Raw genomic sequence first — 18,606 nt, 5'->3', positions numbered from 1 at the left:
CATGGGTAAATTGTTCATACCTCCTCGTTTGTTTTCTTTTCCTTGCCCATGTCCTTCTTTAAGTGGGTCACCTCCTTCTCCCTCTGCTCTAGCTGGGTCTCGAGCTGCCGAATCTCATCCCTCAGAAAGCGGCTATCTGGCCCCGTGCCCAAGTGCTGAGCCGTACGGATCGGAAACAATACAAACAAACACCCAAACAACCCCCACTTAGTGTCCTATCACCTCCATCTGTTCACAACACTAATACATGCATACACAGTCATGAACAAGACATTTCCTTAGCATGTCAAACTGTGGGGAGCCAACTCTGATTGCAAACCTTTGAAATTGAAGTAACAATCGGGTAAAGTATTGGTTGTAAGCATGCAAGGAATTAGCTCTAATCTTCTTAGCTGTCGTTCAGTGGTCACCACAACCAATTCCTTTGTAGCCAGGGTTACACTCTATGATTGGCTTAAGATTTGACGTGGTGCCGGAAGTAAAACAATGACGCGTGATTTCCAGCTAGACACAGTAATCTGTTGTTTGTTATTTTCCCATATTTAAAAGTATTAACATTCTGCCAAGCTGAAAAAAAGAAACATCCGAATAGCTCAAGGAGTTACATACACGAAATCATGCAAAAATACAGAAAATAGACTCCAGATGTAGACAGACACACGCTAAAAGCGTTACCTTGTGTTCTCGTTCCAGCCTCGACACCTTGGCGAGGAGTTCCTTTTCTAGAATGCAGAACAAATAATCCACAACGTTAATAGAGATATGCTAGCAAAACTTGAAAATAAATATCTACTGAATTGTTCTTCCACTTACCCGTTTTAGCATAATTTACACCAATGTCCTCGACAAAGTTGGCAGCAATAGTAGCCTCCCGATCCTTAATCTTCAGGCGGAGGGAGAGACGACAATTAAGTGTTAAATTACATGTCTTAGATGCTAAATATCAAGCAGAATAAGAATGAAGAAGAACCAAGGTCAATTATTTGAACTTAGGTGAGTAATTATTAATACTAACAATATAATTGCTTATTGAAATATATTGCCAGTGGGTTTGCTGGTAGATGTGAGCGGAGGGGATGAGAATATGGCAATAATCATAATGAAAACACCTTTAATAGGGTCTGGAAGACTCTGAGGACTTGGACAATGTTCTCCGGGGCTTTATCCTTCACCTCCCATTCTTCAGTCTGCATGGAAAGCATGGTTTGAAGTAAAAGAAACAACAACTGTAGAGCCATTTGAACTCATAGTAAAAATACTGATACATCACAGTTATCTAGACCAAAACAGGGACAGACGGGAACACAAAAAGTTTAGAACATACGAACATTAACATACATATTAAATTGAAAGTTTTCCTTGGACTGACAGCATTCACTGAACATGTGCATTAAGTTTTGCAGGCTAAAACTACTGGAGATATCCAGGTCAACATTACCCACAGAAGGAGGGGCAGTCAAAGCAAAACAATCTGATAAGTTTAGCTGACAAAGCCACTGAGAAAGGATTTATAATATCCACTGGGCAAGGATTTATAATAGGCCTACCCTGAACAATAATCTACAATAAGATCAGCAGGACGGTAGTCTTTCCTTTCGCCAGTAGCCATGGATAAACACACATGGCACAGTTGCATTTTTAAACCAGAGAAACGTTATAGTTTACTCAACTCTACAGAAATTAAAAGGAGTAAATTATTCACAGTGTTGTGAAGTGTTGGAAATTACCAAAACAAACATGCCGAAGATCTCGTCCACTTGGTCTTTTTCACATTCAAGCAGACTCTCTGGGTCAATTCTGGTCACTTTATCCCACTCCAGAGCAGCAGGCATCTTGGCAGTAGCGTGTTAGTTAATATTTAACGAGGAATTGTGCAGAATAAAAACCTGTCAGCTACACAATGTTAGTGTTAGCTGGTCAGGTAGCTCTTTTAAGGTTAGGAATACATGGCTAAACATTGCCTTGTAGCACGAAATGAGCTGTTTCCTGCAATAAGGCTACTTTGAGATTGGTTTAGATAACAGCTAGCTACATTTGTGATTACTTTTAGGTACGTTAAGTAAGTACAAACTGCTACCACAAATTCGTCTCGAGTTTATTAACTAGCTAGCTGTGTGTTAAAAGTTGAAAACAAATGTGTGTTCTTATTTAACACCGCATGTTAAGATAAGTTAAATGTAAAGGTGTGTTAAAATGACAGTAAACGTCCACCCTGAGGCTTCCATGATGCTTCGGCTGCTAGGTTACCGTTGACAACACCACAGCAGTAACTTGGTTAGCTTGAACAAGCTAACGTTAGTCCTCAAGGAAATACAACTACAACTTCAAAGGAAACGCAGGGTAAGTCCTCTCAAGGAATTTTACAAAACTAAACAGGCTTGGCGGATAGAAAATTACAACAAAGTACTTATTAGTCGTATTTTAACAACGTTTGTCAAAAAAAAAGCACCGAGTATTTTTAGCTAACGTTTAACTTGCGCGGTCCCCTCTGCACCGGAACTGATAGAGAAGCTGCATTGAAGTTAGCTTTCTGCTTACTAAACCCCAGGAAGCGCGTCAGCCGTTGAAGCAGAGTTTCTGAATGTCTATAGTGGCCAAGCGGTGGTACTACAGCTTCCTTGACGTAATTTTGACCCGAAAATACTTTTTCCCATTGACTTACATTGGGGAAGACACCTCTGTAAATCAGCGTATAATTTTTTTCGAGCTACAAAAACTACCCAGTATGAACACTGTTATAGAACCTCATTTAAATCACCACGGTCTCAAAGTTGTAAAATGTGCTAAAAGATGAATACAGAGTTATTTTCTCCTCTCCATTAATTTGACTGAGCCTCAAGCAGGAGATCGGGGTAGGGTTTAAGGGAAAACTCAACTGCGCATGCTCTGTGGGCCCACATACGGGTACTTTGACGGACAATCTTTGCTTCATGCGCCACTGAGCGACTCTCATAGGAATGAACGGTGCTCCACCTCCGACGCTGTATTTCTCTTTATACATCCATGCTTGCTAAATTCTGCACTCCGTATGTGTGAAAATGTTAACCATTCCTACGTTTTGATATCACATATGCAGTCACGGTCAGCGCTTTTATAGCCACGGTAGGTGGGACATTAAAGAAAATAACTCGTATTAATCTTCCTCCACCATAACCGTCTGAAAAGCTTGTATACACCTAGTTAGCATTAGCTAGCTGCTAAATTAGCTTTATCGTTTGCTAACGTTGTATTGCAGATGCCGGTTCAAAATGGTCAGAGCAGGCATGAGCTTCTTTAACTCCATGACCAAGCGATAGCAATGTTGACTTTATTTGTATTACAATGCTTGTGATATAACTATATAAAGAGGGCATTTAAGCTAGCATTGGTTTAAAATTGCTGTTAAGCTCCACCCTGCACATTTTTTTGCAGCCAGCTGTTACTGTGCCGGATGCATGTCTGTTGTAATTTCTTCATAAGCTTAAAAGGGTGGTAAAACTACCTTTGAGTGAGTTTTGGGACAATATGTAATGAAAAGCACACTAAAAGAACAATAAAAGGCACATACTCTATGAGGTTGTTCTATAAACTTAGCCTATCCAAGTTATTTGAAGAGCTTCATTGTGGGTATGATTGAATACTTGCCAACTCCTAGAAGGAAATAAGTCTTTGACAAGTTACCTGTTTTAAATATGTCAAACCCCCTATTTTGTTGTCCATTACAGAGATCAATGACGGCTTTGGTCAGCCATGGCTGTCGTGTCATGGAAGGAAATTTTACTTTTGACTGGACTGGTGGTGGGATGTTACTGGAACAGTCTGTCCTGCGGCTTTGTGTTTGATGATGTCTCAGCAATCCTTGACAACAAGGACCTACGACCCTCAACCCCTCTCCGCAACCTATTCCTCAATGACTTCTGGGGAACACCCATGTCTGAGGTAAGTCATTGTCCATGACACACCTCTGGTTTTATTAGGGACAATGAGTTCAATTTAACTTGAGGGAACTTTTTTGCCACCTCTGCATATTAACCTGACTATAATTGTTTAATTAAACATAACTTAAAAGCTATCCCAAACATTTGTCCCCCTTTAATGTCTCTCATTGTGTATGTCCCATTACAGGAGCGGAGCCATAAATCTTACCGACCCTTGACGGTACTCACCTTTCGACTGAACTACCTCTTCAGTGAGCTGAGCGCAGCCTCCTACCATCTTCTCAATGTTGTTTTACACGCCGTAGTGTGTGTGCTGTTCCTGCGAGTGTGCCGGTTGTTCCTGGACAACACTTCCAGCTTGGTGGCAGCATTGCTGTTTGCTGTGCACCCCATCCACACTGAAGCTGTAAGTATACATTTGCTGGGTCAAGGTATTGTGAGGATGTAAATATGGTCAAGCTGATCCACTGAAATGGTGTTGTAATAATCAGTGACCAATGAAGTGTATGTGTAAAGCAATGTGCTATTAGTTATAGATAGATGAATACAGGAAATGTATCGGTTGGATTTTTCAATTGCTTTTCAAGCATGTGGTTGCTCTGATGTAAGAGATGCTGCTTTCTAGGAACCAACATTTGACGCTGTTCAGCCTTTCATAACTAATTTCTTGGTCAGGAAATGCCAAGCCTATCTCCTCAAGCAAAAGTGAGGCTTTTTCTAAATTGATTCCAACCACACTGGAAGGTACAGCGTAACCAGCAGGCAGTTGGTCTACGGCGCCATTGTCCACTATTACATAGTACTTCTTTTTGACTGGGCTTTTACTTTAATTTGGAAGGTACACTGAAAAATGTGGTTATGTTTTAAACCAGGCCAAGGCATAACATTATTCAACATTATTTAAACACACCTCAATACTGTTTACATGCCTACTGCAGCAATTGGAGTTAAGCATCTTGCCGCATTACACTTTGACATGTAGCGTCTGGGGATCATCCATCTCAGCCCAAACATGAAACGAGCAACACTGACTGAGTAGTTAAATAAAATCATCCACAGATGCATCACACAATCTAGAAGAGCAAATTCATCATTTCAGAACTCTTGAGTCGATCTCTCATTACGGGAAAAGTTTTGAGATCCAACATGTGAAAAGAAAAGTGTATTAATGTTAATGCTGGACACCGGGAGGAGAGGATTAAGGAATCACTCGTCTGATGCTTCCAATACTTCTATAGCATCACCACCTCAGCTTGATCAAACATGCAACAGACCTCTCAGTCATGCCCTTTTCTTTCTGGGAGTGTTGTTACTCCACGGGATGAATACTAAATCCCACAAAGGAGCTACATGTAGTGAAAACCTGCCCCATTACCTGAAGATTGTTACATCGTGCCCTTATGACCTGCTCAGGGTGTGAGCATATCTTATCCCCCACATCTGCTTTGAACGCATTCCTCATGAGATAAATCAACTCAAGTTACTGTATCTGTCCGTCAAACCCCTTCGGATAGTAGAACAATGACCATCCCTCCTTAAGTGTAGTTGCCACAGCTGTCAATCTTGAATATTATCCGGACCACGATTGTTATTTAACTTGAGAGGAAACCGGAAACCTCTATCATTTGAACTTGATCTCATTCTCCTCTATAGGGCCTGTCTAAAAAAGCCTTTTCCCCAATTAGGACTCTGTAATTCATCCTATTGAACGGAGCCGAGCTGATGAGCCGACGGGCCCTGACCGGAGGAGATAAACAGAGAAAACATTCTGCTTCTACTGTTACACAGCATGCACCGCTGCGCCAGTCTTCCTCATGGTGTTCTCTAATCTATGCAGAGACTCTCAGACTTCTTGAATGGAAACAATTTGCCTCACAAATGAGCCCTTAGAGTTAGTCCAGCGAATGTCCTTCATGTTATCGCCGTCTGGAATCTCTCTCTGAACGGATCATTTGTTTTTGAGTTATGCCCCAAGCACTGAAGGTCCCTTCATGATAAGTGCGTACAAAGAGTGCCTGTGTGTCCCTGTGTCTTTCTCACTGTGTTTTTTTGGGTTATCTGTCTTCTTGAATGGAGAATCCGTTTTTTTTTAAGTGTCTTCAAATACAAATAATTGAGTGTACTAACTCCACAGCAGTATATTAACCCCCTAGAATGGCATTTGGGTGAAAGCGCTCACTGAAAAGCGGCGCCCGATGCTGTACACATTGGACAACCACACGAGGGATTTGTAGCCATCCAGACACATTGACAAACAATAATTGTGGTCAACCATTCTACCATTGCGTTGGACTAAATGTGATGGACTGACAAGACAACTAAGCAAATGCACCACATGTTCCTTTCATGTCTTGTGAATCCATCAATTCCCTGACTTTTGATGAAAGGACAAGTCATAGCGTGAAGTAGCTCTATACTTATTTAGATAATGCAGTTGTTTGCAGACATTAGTGCAATCAAACTGAAACAGTGGGTATAGCACTTGGTCATTGATGTTTACTTGGTCTTCGTGTAGCGAAATAGACCCAGAATAAGACATTTGTCCACCTTTATCAACCGAGCATAGCTGCACTAAAGCTGCCTGATAAAGTAAGTCCAGTTATTGTGATTCTGTTTGAACATTAATTGAGTCTGGATGTTAATACCCGTCTGGATGAAGTACAGGATACACTCTAGACACAACAAACTTTGAGGATTAGTCCATTGAAAAGCTTACTTTCGGTTATGGAGGAAGTGAGAGTGTCATTTCTTCCACACGAGGGCAGTCATTATTTACACAGATGACAGGAGGAGTCAATGTCAAAGAGGCACAGTACATCTGCTTGTAATCTGCGTAGGGAAAGGACTTGACCGGTTTTACAACTGGATTCCAGGCTGTAAATGTGTAGGAGCCAGATATAGTATGATGCTATTTGAACATTTTACATTTTACACTTAGCCTACCGCAACGCACGTGGGGTTGGCAGCCGTAGCAATGAGGATATCCATTAGAAAGGGTGGTAGGGAAATACTTTATTTGGTGTCAGATTGCCTATAATGTGGACTCTAGTTGCTAACACTTGTAGACGTGTGTGTTTTCTTTCAAAGGGATTAGAGTAGAGTGTTTATGTGTTTTCTCTTCCCTTGAGGTGCTTTTATGGATTTACCTGGAGTGCTTGTTAAATCCCGGGGAGAAATGCTCATGAACTTGACAGAAGTTCTGACAGATTTGACTGTGGGAAAATGAGGTAGAGGTTACTTAATATATTCCCAACAGAGAAAACAGTTTTTTCGATGTTGAAATCATTCCTCTGGAGAGAACGCAGGGATTTTAGCCTTTGCAGACCATTTACATGCACAGAAGCTCTAATTATCAGTGTTATCTGTATTTAAAATGAACAAATGGATGTGTGACTGTTTCCACGTTCAGGTCACAGGCGTGGTGGGTCGAGCAGAACTTCTTTCCTCCATCTTTCTCCTGGCTGCTTTCCTGGCCTACACAAAATCCACAGGGAGAGACCACTCCATTGGTAAGCTGTACATGACTTCTTGATGTCTCACCTACAACATGCACTGGTCATCACTGCAAACATTTTAGACGGAGGCAGAAAAACCAAAGCCAAAATGATCACGTGTAACTTCTACAAGTGGTTCATTGACCTAGAAGGCTTCTGGGGATGATACACAGTCCTGCCTCCCTCATTAATTCACAGTTATAATCCTCAGTCAAAGGCTTGTGGCGGCAACAAGGATCCGAGGTATAAGGGTAGACTCAAACACCTGGCTCTAAGGAATGTTAACGGGTCTCATGGCAACACTTAACTTGATTGGTCGGTTAATTAAAACACAATGTACTATGGCATTTAATTGAACACAAGTTCCTCGAAGTGTACTCTAATTATGAGTTTTTGTTGTTAGAGGTTTGTTGTTGTTATTCTACATGCACGGCTGTTCATGCTGTGTTTCTTGTGGGCTAATTTATGGTTAGAAATGGGGCTATTTCCCTCATAAAATACATACGAATAATTTGTTTCTATAATCCCATCCTGAGGAAATTACCTATACCGCAACACATTATTTTGTACCCCATTACAATAAGACTACCCTTATAAAGGATTCATAAAGGTTTATAATAAGGTTGTGAACACTTTATTAATCATTAAGAACCTGATTTATAAACCAGTTCTAACATAGTTTTCATACATCAACACAGGCTCACTATTTGGCAAGATGGCTAAGCCTTATATTGGCTTCCTAGCTTACTCCGTCTTCTTCATCAGCCAGCGGCCTGGGTATCTGTTGTTCACTGAGTTGATTCTCCCCCCCTCATCCACCTTGATGTTTCTTGACATCTCTTAGGCTAAGTCGCCAATATAAGGCTTAGCAGTAAAGATAAATGTGGGCTCGCTATTTGGCAAGCAACCGGTCACAGTTGCCTGTTTATCTCTTGTCTTATAAAAGCTTATTAATGATTTATAAAGTGTTCACAACTTATATAGGTATAGGTACAACATGCAAAATAGCGTCTATAATGAATAAAACACACACCTTTGTACGTCAGTCGGAGTCGTGGTAGGGCAAGTAAACCATTTTTCGTCGTCAGCACAAACAACATGACGTGGTCAATTGGAAGAATCTCCATCTTGGTGAAAAAGGCTCAAAAACAGCTGCATCTGCTAGAAAACCTTAGAGGGATTAATTCCCCGGCCAAGATTTGTTAACTTTTTAAAGCGCAGCAATATAAAGTTATCTGGAAACTGATTTCAAACTGGCATGGGATATGCAGGGCTGCGGACATGTGGGCAGCGGATAATAAAACTGCCTCATCAGCACAGAGGTTCAGGGATATCTGGGGATTAGAGATGAATTACCTTTTACATAAATTGTCGATAAGTGGTGTTTTATTCTTCCTTCTTTCTTCAGTTTGGGCTCCCATCGCTGTGACGGTGGTTCTAGTGGCTGCAGCGACACTATGCAAGGAGCAGGGAATCACTGTGGTCGGCATCTGCTGTGTCCATGAAGTGTTTGTTGCACAAGGGGTAAGCCTCAGAAACTTTTTTTCACTCTCCGCTCTTATTGGTCCCTACGGCTTCATCACAAGTAGACCAATCTTGGCCGCTGGATAGCTAAGCGGTGAGACCTGTTGGGCAATATGTGATAAACTGCCAAGTGCATGGGTTGGTCTTCCGAGCAGTCAGAAGTTTTGTCCAAAAATATCTCAAAAAAAGAAGAAAAAGAAACGGACTGAATAAACAAGTCAGAGCCAGCCTTTCTTATCGATGCCACATCAGCTCAACAAGATACCATTGCTGTGAAGACAACACTGGTTATGGAGGTTTGAATTTCTAAACAAACTGCAAATCCTCCTAGGGGGTTTTAGCCAAACCCACCCAGTGTGGTCCAAAACCCGTCTGCAGTGTAACCACAGAGAGGATTCTCCCTGCAAAAATTCTTTGTGTGAAGAGTTTCATTTGAGACTTTGAAATCTTCCCGGATGCGTTGACTGGCCATTGTTGATCAATCAGGAGGTGGGAGTGAGAGACCTAGCAGTCACATACACTATATAGACAAAAGTATTGGGACACCGACACATTACACCTACTGGAGCTTTTATGACGTCCCATTTCAAATTCTTAGGCATTAATATAAAGTTGGTACCCCCCTCTGTTCTGGGAAGGCTTTCTATGAGATTTTGGAGTGTGTCCCATTCATCCAGAAGAGCATTTTTGAGGTCAGACAGACACTGATGTTGGACGAGAGGGCCTGGCTCGCAATCTCCGTTCTTGTTCATCCCAAAGGTGGGGTTGAGGTCAGGGCTCTCTGCGGGCCAGTCACGTTCTTCCTAACTAAAACCCATCCAACCGTGCCTTCGTGGCTGAGTTGCTGTGATTCCTAAACGTTTCCACTTTGCAATAATACCACTTACAGTTGACCGTCGAATATCTAGGAGAAGACATTTCTCAAACTGACTTGTTGCAACGGTGGCATCCTATTCGGCACCACGTTCGAGTTCAGTGAGCTCTTTAGAACGACCCATTCCTTCACAAATGTTTGGCAAGGCAGACTGAATGGCTAGGTGCTGGATTTTATACAGCTGTGGCAATGGGACTGAATGAAACACGTGAATTCAATGATGAGGAGTGTCTCATTACTTTTGTCTACATAGTGTACATCTGAACAATGTCCATCAGGAACCTAAAAACCAATAAAGGATTTCAAATGATTTATGTGACAGGCAGGAACCCGATGGCAAATATTTTTCAGACTGTAGTAATGTGTGCTCACATCAGACTCAGGTTTCTGTCAGAACACGTGCTGCTGTAACTGTCTTGTATTTATCTTTGAAACACTAGATCGAGCATTACATTAATCAAGCCTAGGCAAGCCAGGTGTCAACACTGCTGTCCTGGCTCCAAAAATGGTGAAACGGAAAGACGAACAGATAGAGCTTTGGAGTTGCTCACAGCTCAAAGAAAAAAGTGTGTGTGAAATGTTCTGGTGTTCACCCATTCCTTCCTGTTTCTCCCAGTTTACCTTGCCCATGCTGCTGGACACACTGCGGCAAGTGCTGCAGGGTAAAGACGGTTTCCCCTACGCTATCCTGCAGACTCTGCTGAAGCTCATCGTCCTCATCATCAGCACACTGCTGCTCGTCATCGTCAGGGTGCAAATCATCCAGTCGCAGCTCCCTGTCTTCACCAGGTAGGCGGCCACACTAACCTTTTAAAGCCATTTTCCCAGTTTTTATTAAACTCAGCAGATAAAAATCCTACCTTTTTTACTCTCTTTTTGTATTGCCAAAGGAGGGTGACATTTTTTTAGGACATTTCAATTAGTCTTTAATGCTTTGTAGGTCATTTTCTTTCATCGTGTTGCCAGCTTTTCTGCACAAAAGGAAAATACATGTGCTGCTAAAGGGCAGTGGAACACATTACAGTCATGATTGAAATGTAAAATGGATTGCAGGGTTATGTAAACGCATTATACTAGACTGGTTGTCTTTATTTTCGATGACGTCATAGTTTACATAATGCTTTTTTTTCTTTGATTGAAGTAGAAAATCTTCCCATGGCTTCTGACTTCCTGCTGCTGATTGATGTTCTGCTTAAAAATAAATAACACATACATTTGCATTGAACGTGTTGCTCTAATTCCTTTCTCTCAGCATTGGAAGCTGTCAAATGTGAAGAGTTTAAAAGGTCGGAGCCACGGCAACCGCTCAAAATATTCCCTGTAATCCTCTTATGTGACGGTGCATCGAAAAAAGAGAACATGGTGTTTTTATGAGCATCAGGTACACTGTGCCCTCTTAAAACATGCCGATAACCATCTAAAGCAAATTTATGTGGAATGCGATATTTACGATGCCGATAACCTGGAGATTGTAATCACTGCGGGGGAATTTGATCAGATAGGTGAAATTACGGAATCTCCACTTGCTCATGACACTTATTCAACATTGACAAAATATCTGCTGAACCTGGAGCTCAACACGCCCTGTGCATCGTTTCCGATAAAGGCAACCATTGGCATATGAAACAAACATTATAAGAGCAGGGAGAGAAGAAGCAAAGACAGATCATGCAGAGCAGCTGACTCATTTGATTCTGCAGTGACAGCAGAGGCCACCAAAAACACGGCGGACATTGTGGCCAAACAAGCGATAATACCCAACAATTTACAAACGTTTTGTTGTGTCTTTGGTCTCGGACAGACGACTTCTTGTGAGCGTTTTAATTTGGTTACGGGGGCTGAACCTTCAGCGCTCTGATGCTACAGCAGAGGCTGGATTGGGGAACTTTTTCCTGCCAGGGAATTGATCAGAAGTCTGCCTGAACGGGGGATTTGATTTCCTGATCCTTATAGCACGGAGGTCAACAGGAAGGAAAGCGAGTCCAACAGCGTGCTTTTTCACAGACAGGACAAAAGTACGTAGCTTTCTACAGCTCTGTGAAATATCTTAAGAATACGTTAGATTGCCCCCGGTGTTTGAATCTGTGACAAACAGCCTTCGCATGTTTCCGTTACTGTTAGAAAAACAATCAGTCAGTGATGGTAAGCGTTAAAGAGGCCCTAATTATGCTTTTTGAGTTTTCCCTTTGCTGTAGTGTGTTATATATGCTTTAATGGTCTGCAAAGAAAATGCCTCCACTGGACTCCTTTGTTTACTTCTGCAACATAGTGACATCACTCTAACAGTTGCGCTTCTATTGGTTAGTGCTCCAAGACATTGTACCTAATAGGCTAAGGGGTGGGACATCTCTAAGCGGTTGACTAATCACAACAGAGACAGGCCAGCTAACCAATCAGAGCAGGCGGGGCTCTGGTTTAAGACAGAGGGTGAAAAGAGATGCTGCTTTACTAATTGCCCCTTCTCAATATATCAATGTAGTGAATATTGATGTGTTGTATTTATTAACTCTCAAACAATATGTTTATTGTAGGTAATAATTTAACGGACTCATTAAACTTCCAGAGGTCTAAACTCCAAAGTTTAAGTATCCTTCAGCGTGAGATCTTGGTTTGTTGCCAACCTTGCACTTTGTCTTTACGATATTCTCACCGAGACATGTTTTATTGTTCAATTTGAGTCGCACAAAGAGGACCGGCTATTTTATTACGATAACCTACTTTATGGCGAGAGAGAACTGTTTTTATTTCACCTTTGTAAAACAAATCAATATATATTGTGTGTCAAACCGCCATCAAACTGAAGTAAATCGCATCCTTAACAATGTGTGTGTCATGTCTCAAATGCTGAGCCATCTCTAACTGACTAAAATTACCAAAGAAAGGAGAAGAAAACCGATATCAATATGCCTTTCAATTAAAGGCTGTGCACAGTTGGGTGTTTTGTACAAAAAAGTGCAATACAAGCCGTACGTTTTTCTGTGCACATTTACGACGTGACATTTATAGACCTATTGCAAAAGTCTTAACTATTTTGACAACTCAGAACAGGATTCCAAAGACCTAACCCAGGGGGGGTCCAAACCTTTTTCACCGAGGGCCAAAAATATACGGAGAGCTGGGCCACTTATAGAGGTGAATATCGCCTCATAAGTTATAAGTTAGCAAAAGAAATCAATACTATGCGCAATACTTGAAAATGCTTTAAGGAAAAAACAGCCTGCATCCCGTCTGTCTTTAGGGTTTCATTTACTCTGTTGGCAGCTCATTATTTAAAACAGAAGCCTCAGATTGCTGAGAACAAGAGTAAATATGAAGGTTACATTTAAAGCTTGTTATAGAAATAAGTTATTGGGCTTTTTATTATCAGCTAAGGTTTGTTAGAAAATGTTTTATATTTTAAATGACTGAATTTATTTGAAATGGGGCTCATTAATATATTTGAGAAGTACAATATAAGATAAGCCATATTCCATTATACTTTTAGAATTAGCTGAGGGCCGATTCAAAATGGCCTGCAGTTGAGACACCCCTGACCTAACCAAATGGCAATTGATCGCCTAGATAAAATTCCAGTCAAATACATAATCCTTTAGCCCTAATCCTCAAACTGTCTCCAGACCGACTAAAAGAATTTCTTTGCTCCAAGCCAACACTGCATATTTAGATTCTACCTCTCCTATGTCAAAACAGTGGACCTCTTTAAACAAGTCAGGACTACCTGCTGTCCCAGGGCAGTTTAGATACAAATCCAGGCTGGATGGATGTTTTCCATAAACACCAAAGAGTTATCAGGACATAAGAAGGTGGGACTTAGCTGGAAGTCGTATAGACAAAACATGTCTACGGTGACGGCAGGACAACCAGCATTACAGGTTACATATTAACGCCTGCCAAAGCAGGATTATCAACAAGATTAAAGGAAAACACATTTCCTGATGCATGTGACGATAAAGCCTTTCAGTCTTGAACTGTAATGATACTTTGTGTAAGGGCAGGCAGAGGAAGGACCGGATTTGAGTCAGATACACAAATGATGCCTCTCTTTTGTAACCATTTCAAGATAGGGCATCTGTGCTGTCTGCATGGGATGTCTGAGTAATCCAAAATGTGTGTTCCACTTCAGGAAGATTTACATGAATGCTTCAAGTTGTATCAGCAACTTGTAAAAGGCTATCAATGCAGTTAAAAACTCGAGCGATAAAGCACAACCCATCTAGTCCGATCCGAGCTTTAGTAGTGACATTTATTCATGCTTAGTAGTAATGAGGAGGATGGGATTTTAATAGTCCCAAGAACGTGGTTTTACAGCGTTGCCAGATAGTAAATGGTACTTGGTGGTACATAGGCTGAGATGCTTGTAAAAATACAATATTTATTTGAATTATCTTCTGTGTACCACTACCACTCAGCAATATCATACCCTTCAGCAATTTGTTCCATCTATGACCAAATTAAACAGAAAAATACTGCAAAAGGTCTTAATATGTGCCATCATGGTCTCCAGGTGACGGATCCTAATGTTCTATTTTATTTTTTTACCCCTGACAATTCCCTCTGTGCTGTTTCAGGCTGATTTTTTTTAAGGGATTTTGTCGTTTTATAACCCCAACAGATGCTTTCGGTCACAAGGGTGGAAATCTCGTCTATGTGCCTAGAGGCTTTTTCAATCCTGTGATACGGCCTTCAGTGATGACAGTTTGCCTGGTGATCTCAGACTTTCTCCAACACAGTTTTTATTTTCATTTTTTCAAGCATACGACTGGTATCATTCAAAGTGTAATTGGTGCTGTTCATATATAAACTCTTTCCATTAAGGATATTTTCTTAATTTCCTCCATTTATATACAAAAAACTTACTATATAAGGGCTTTCATTATGGAATATATAAAGTTCAAAGGCATTCGCTAAGGGGCACTCATATTCTCAAGGGAATAATAGCCTCTGTTCATTATTAATAGCCTTCAGCATCACTACAGAGGAAATGTAGACTGTTTTTATATATAGTAGAGGCGGATCTAAATGCTGTAGCTCAAGCCATCCCAACCCAAAAGAATGACGCCTGTATACACACATGCTGACCCTCTCCTCTCGACCCTTCCCAGGCGCTATCGGTCACTAATCCTCTCTTCGTTGTGTCCTCTCTCGTAGATTTGATAACCCGGCCGCCGTCAGCGTCATTCCCACGAGACAACTGACCTTCAACTATCTTCTCCCTGTGAATGCGTGGCTTCTGCTGAATCCCTCGGAGCTCTGCTGCGACTGGACCATGGGCACCATCCCTCTGGTGGAGTCAGTCCTAGACCACCGTAACCTGGCCACCCTGGTGTTCTACACCTTTCTGGGCCTGCTAGCGTACCACAGCCTGCGCTACAGCCACAGCTCCTCAAAGACCGTCATCATGGTAAGAGGAAGTTTGGACTGATCATTGATATTTATTTTTGGGGTGCTCAATCTGTTAATTGGATAAAAAGAATCTTTGAACAGATGCATTCCTGTACAAACGCTGTTAAAATAATGTGCCTATATAAGGAAAGTAGTTCCTCTACAGTGTTTTCATTTTCTTTCCATTCATGAAAACATTTATTGTTATTTTTTTACTTCGTCTTTGATGTTTATTTATTTATTATTATTTATTATTATTATTATTATTATTATTATTATTATTATTATTTGTTATTATTATTATTATTATATTATTATTATTATTATTATCATTATTATTATTTATTATTATTATTTTATTATTATTATTATTATTATTATTATTATTATTATTATTATTATTATTTATTTATATTAATAAAAAAGGACCATGCATCAAAATTAATTTATCTTTTAAAAGGGGAAGAGAAGATTTATTCCAGATTGATAACTAATAGTTAAACACACGTTAAAAACAAATTACACTTAAAACATGACATGTCTCGACACCTACGATTATACAGACCCATCAAAGTACAGAACTATAAAATACAATACCAGGACATTAGGTTCAGCTTGAAGCCTAAAACAAAGCCCCATTACAGCGAGACACACCAGCAGGACATGATGTTTCTCAGGCTACAGTAAAAAGAATGTGCACGGGGAAAACAGGTGTGGTTGAACTCAACTTCATTGATTGGGTTGATAATGCTTAGCTGTGATTATACCCCTTTAAGAGGAACTCGTCTCTGCAGCGCGGGCCGATGCCGACGCCCACCTCCCTCCACACCTCCTGAAAAAGGCGGCAATCCCCAGAAAAATGTCCCTTGTTGAGGGAGAAGGCAGAACAATTGGCAGCAAGCCCATACATAGCATAGCTGTCTGTGTCATTGCTTTATATTAAATGGGTATCTACAGGAGAAATATCTTCTGCCAGAAAGACGTGATCATGATTAGCTTCCAACGTAATAAACATGGTCACATTCTACATATGTTCAACAAGGTTCAGAGGGCAGGCTGTTGCATGGTTAGTGGGCTGTAGTGAGAGTCTCTGTGTGTTATCAGAAGAAAAGAAATGCCAGAAAATCCCAACAAAAGCCACAGGGGATAATCCAAAAATAAATCACATTTTACGCTCATCGCCTGGGGGACAAAAAGGGGTCTTTATGTCTTAGATGCCCATTCACAAAACTAAGGCTGCACAATCAGTCTAAAGGTTATCAAAATTGTAGTATGAACTAGTGGATTATTGAAATCGCAGTGGGTGTAATGCTTGATAGAAGGAAAATGTGTTTGGATCAAATTCAGCATCTTTTTATATATCAGGGTTTTCCCTCAAACCAAAATGCAGATTTCCCCCGTAAAATGTTAAAGTGATGCCAGGAAACAATATCTCTGTTGGTCAGAAAGGGTTTAATGAGTCCAGAGATATGGAGATGGGGTCAAATGTCAGGTCAGACGGCAGAGACAGCTTATGGAGGATAAATAGGGGATGGATGTCCGGTGGGTCTGCCGGGGGACGAGTGGCAGGCAGCAGGCTGACACTGAGATTTCTGATCCTTTCTTTTACTCTCCTTTTTTCTGGAGAGGAAGTAAAGTAACCGGAGCTCTGGATTTATTTGTTGTTTGAGGTGCGATATATGACTGCAGCTTTAAGACATGAAGGAAGTATTATTTTCCGCTTCGCTCTGATGCAGGAGTTTCACCGGAAAGTGGGCGGGGCCATAATTTGGGCGGGAAGTGACGATAGCACCCTAATACTATATATATTTTAAAACCCCGGTCTATTTGAATATATTCCTATATTTTAATGTATGTTTCAATGATAGTGTGAATTAATATGCAAAACATATATATTCCCTCTATCATGAATCAGCAATATAGGTCAAATGATCTGCTAAAATTTCCAAATCATGCAGGCACCAACAAACATTGAAAGTGTCTCTATTTGGCCAATCTTTTCCCTGAGTGAAATAGGATTTTGTAAAAGTTTTTCCCCATTTTTTTTTTTATTGTGCATATTCCTGGATCCCTCACATGACGGGCCACTTTTCCTTCCATTACTAATGTGGGTTATTCACTTTGAACTGCTTGGATTTGGCTGAATGGCTTCGTTGGTTGTTACCATTTCAGAGTGAAAGGGCTCCTTTTGTGCATAAAAGGGATGTCTTCGTCAGCTTAAGTGGTTCCTCATGTTCACCGTGGCTACACAGTATTGAGTATTTAACAATAAGCTAAGATTGCTACATTAGTTACCCAAGTCTGTATTTAAGTGCCATTAAGATTCCCACCTTGATTCTTCCCCGTCTGGTTTTTATTGTCAACATGATCCTGGTGACTTAAGCGCCATTACATTGTTAAATCACTAAATGAGATCAAATGTAGGATTGTAGAACAGCTTTATAATTAAATAAACTAATGAGATGTTGTTGATTTTTTTGTCCAACGTTGGAAACAAAGCGACAAAAATAGTCAATTTCATCCAAAGAGAAACAGAACATAAATTTGTCCGTGGAACAAGCAGTTGTTCATCGTGTCACACGGACAAATGAGCGACTGTTTTGCAACAGGCTGTCTTTCATGAGGGTCACTAACATGTCCTCACTGTGTTGCTTTTAGAAGCACAGTGGACAACAAATCAACACAAAATAAACTGCATTATGAACTTTGCAGTGTTGACTCTGGTTTTATAAGAGCATGTGGAATATGTTGCATAAGAGTATCATACCACATCAACCTACTTAGCTGTCTGCGAGGCTGCCAGCTGCCTCACATGGAGCATTAGATGCGTTAAATACTTCAAGACTGTCATCGTTTGAGGACGCCTGCTCTCTAATGCCTTTTCCTTCCAACAGTGTCTGTGCGTGTCAAATAAAAAGTGTAAAATCTGTATTGAAAAAATGTAATCGTTTATAATCTGTTTGATTGATAATCATATGTTCAGGAGGGCTTAAGCCAGCACAATATCAATCATAAATCCTTTCACGCTCTGAGCTGTCTTCATCTTTCAGTAGCATCTCCATTATATAGATGTGTTTTACAACCTTTCTGGGCATGCCAAGACTTATTAGGTTTGGTAGAATCCAACTTATCTCTGCTAATCCTGTTTGCCCTCTTCGATGACTGCAGCATGCTGAGGTTTGTTTTCACTCCTGGGGTTTATGTTGTTCTTTTTCTATCATATGAAATGTGCTTTCTTGCATTGAGCATCCGCCGAATTAAGAGCTGTTCCTACCACCACGTGCTGGTAGTTAAACACGACTTTGTGTTACAACCTGGACTACTTTACTATGTGCTACTATGTTGTGTATGTCCGCCAGAAAACGTGCTGTTTACAAATGTTTCCGTGCTAACATTAACTAGTAGTTTAAACTGC

The 18,606-nt window shown here is 40.7% G+C and overlaps 2 protein-coding genes across 4 annotated transcripts in view; one reads left to right on the top strand and one right to left on the bottom strand.

Moving 5' to 3' along the window:
* The window catches only part of cep290 (centrosomal protein 290), a 45,649-nt gene extending 43,171 nt beyond the window's left edge, over window positions 1-2,478 (bottom strand). For all 3 annotated transcript variants that reach the window (XM_063911981.1, XM_063911988.1, XM_063911996.1), the window contains exons 1-5: window positions 1,728-2,478; window positions 1,110-1,187; window positions 814-883; window positions 676-722; window positions 21-155 (exon numbers count right to left, since the gene is read on the bottom strand). In XM_063911981.1, coding sequence (XP_063768051.1) covers window positions 21-155; window positions 676-722; window positions 814-883; window positions 1,110-1,187; window positions 1,728-1,832 — 435 coding nt within the window. In that variant the 5' untranslated portion in view covers window positions 1,833-2,478. The remainder of the gene's footprint in view (window positions 1-20; window positions 156-675; window positions 723-813; window positions 884-1,109; window positions 1,188-1,727) is intronic.
* A 481-nt stretch (window positions 2,479-2,959) lies between these two features.
* tmtc3 (transmembrane O-mannosyltransferase targeting cadherins 3) overlaps window positions 2,960-18,606 on the top strand; it is a 29,872-nt gene continuing 14,225 nt past the window's right edge. The window contains exons 1-7 of the mRNA XM_063874030.1: window positions 2,960-3,102; window positions 3,705-3,918; window positions 4,105-4,323; window positions 7,327-7,426; window positions 8,820-8,935; window positions 10,426-10,598; window positions 14,958-15,210. Of these exons, the coding sequence (XP_063730100.1) occupies window positions 3,730-3,918; window positions 4,105-4,323; window positions 7,327-7,426; window positions 8,820-8,935; window positions 10,426-10,598; window positions 14,958-15,210 (1,050 nt within the window). The 5' untranslated portion in view covers window positions 2,960-3,102; window positions 3,705-3,729. The remainder of the gene's footprint in view (window positions 3,103-3,704; window positions 3,919-4,104; window positions 4,324-7,326; window positions 7,427-8,819; window positions 8,936-10,425; window positions 10,599-14,957; window positions 15,211-18,606) is intronic.

Source organism: Eleginops maclovinus, chromosome 2 (genome assembly GCF_036324505.1).
Source record: "Eleginops maclovinus isolate JMC-PN-2008 ecotype Puerto Natales chromosome 2, JC_Emac_rtc_rv5, whole genome shotgun sequence".
Classification (NCBI taxonomy): domain Eukaryota; kingdom Metazoa; phylum Chordata; class Actinopteri; order Perciformes; family Eleginopidae; genus Eleginops; species Eleginops maclovinus.
The sequence above is the reverse complement of the archived record's forward strand: the minus strand, read 5'-3'. Positions and strand labels throughout refer to the sequence as shown.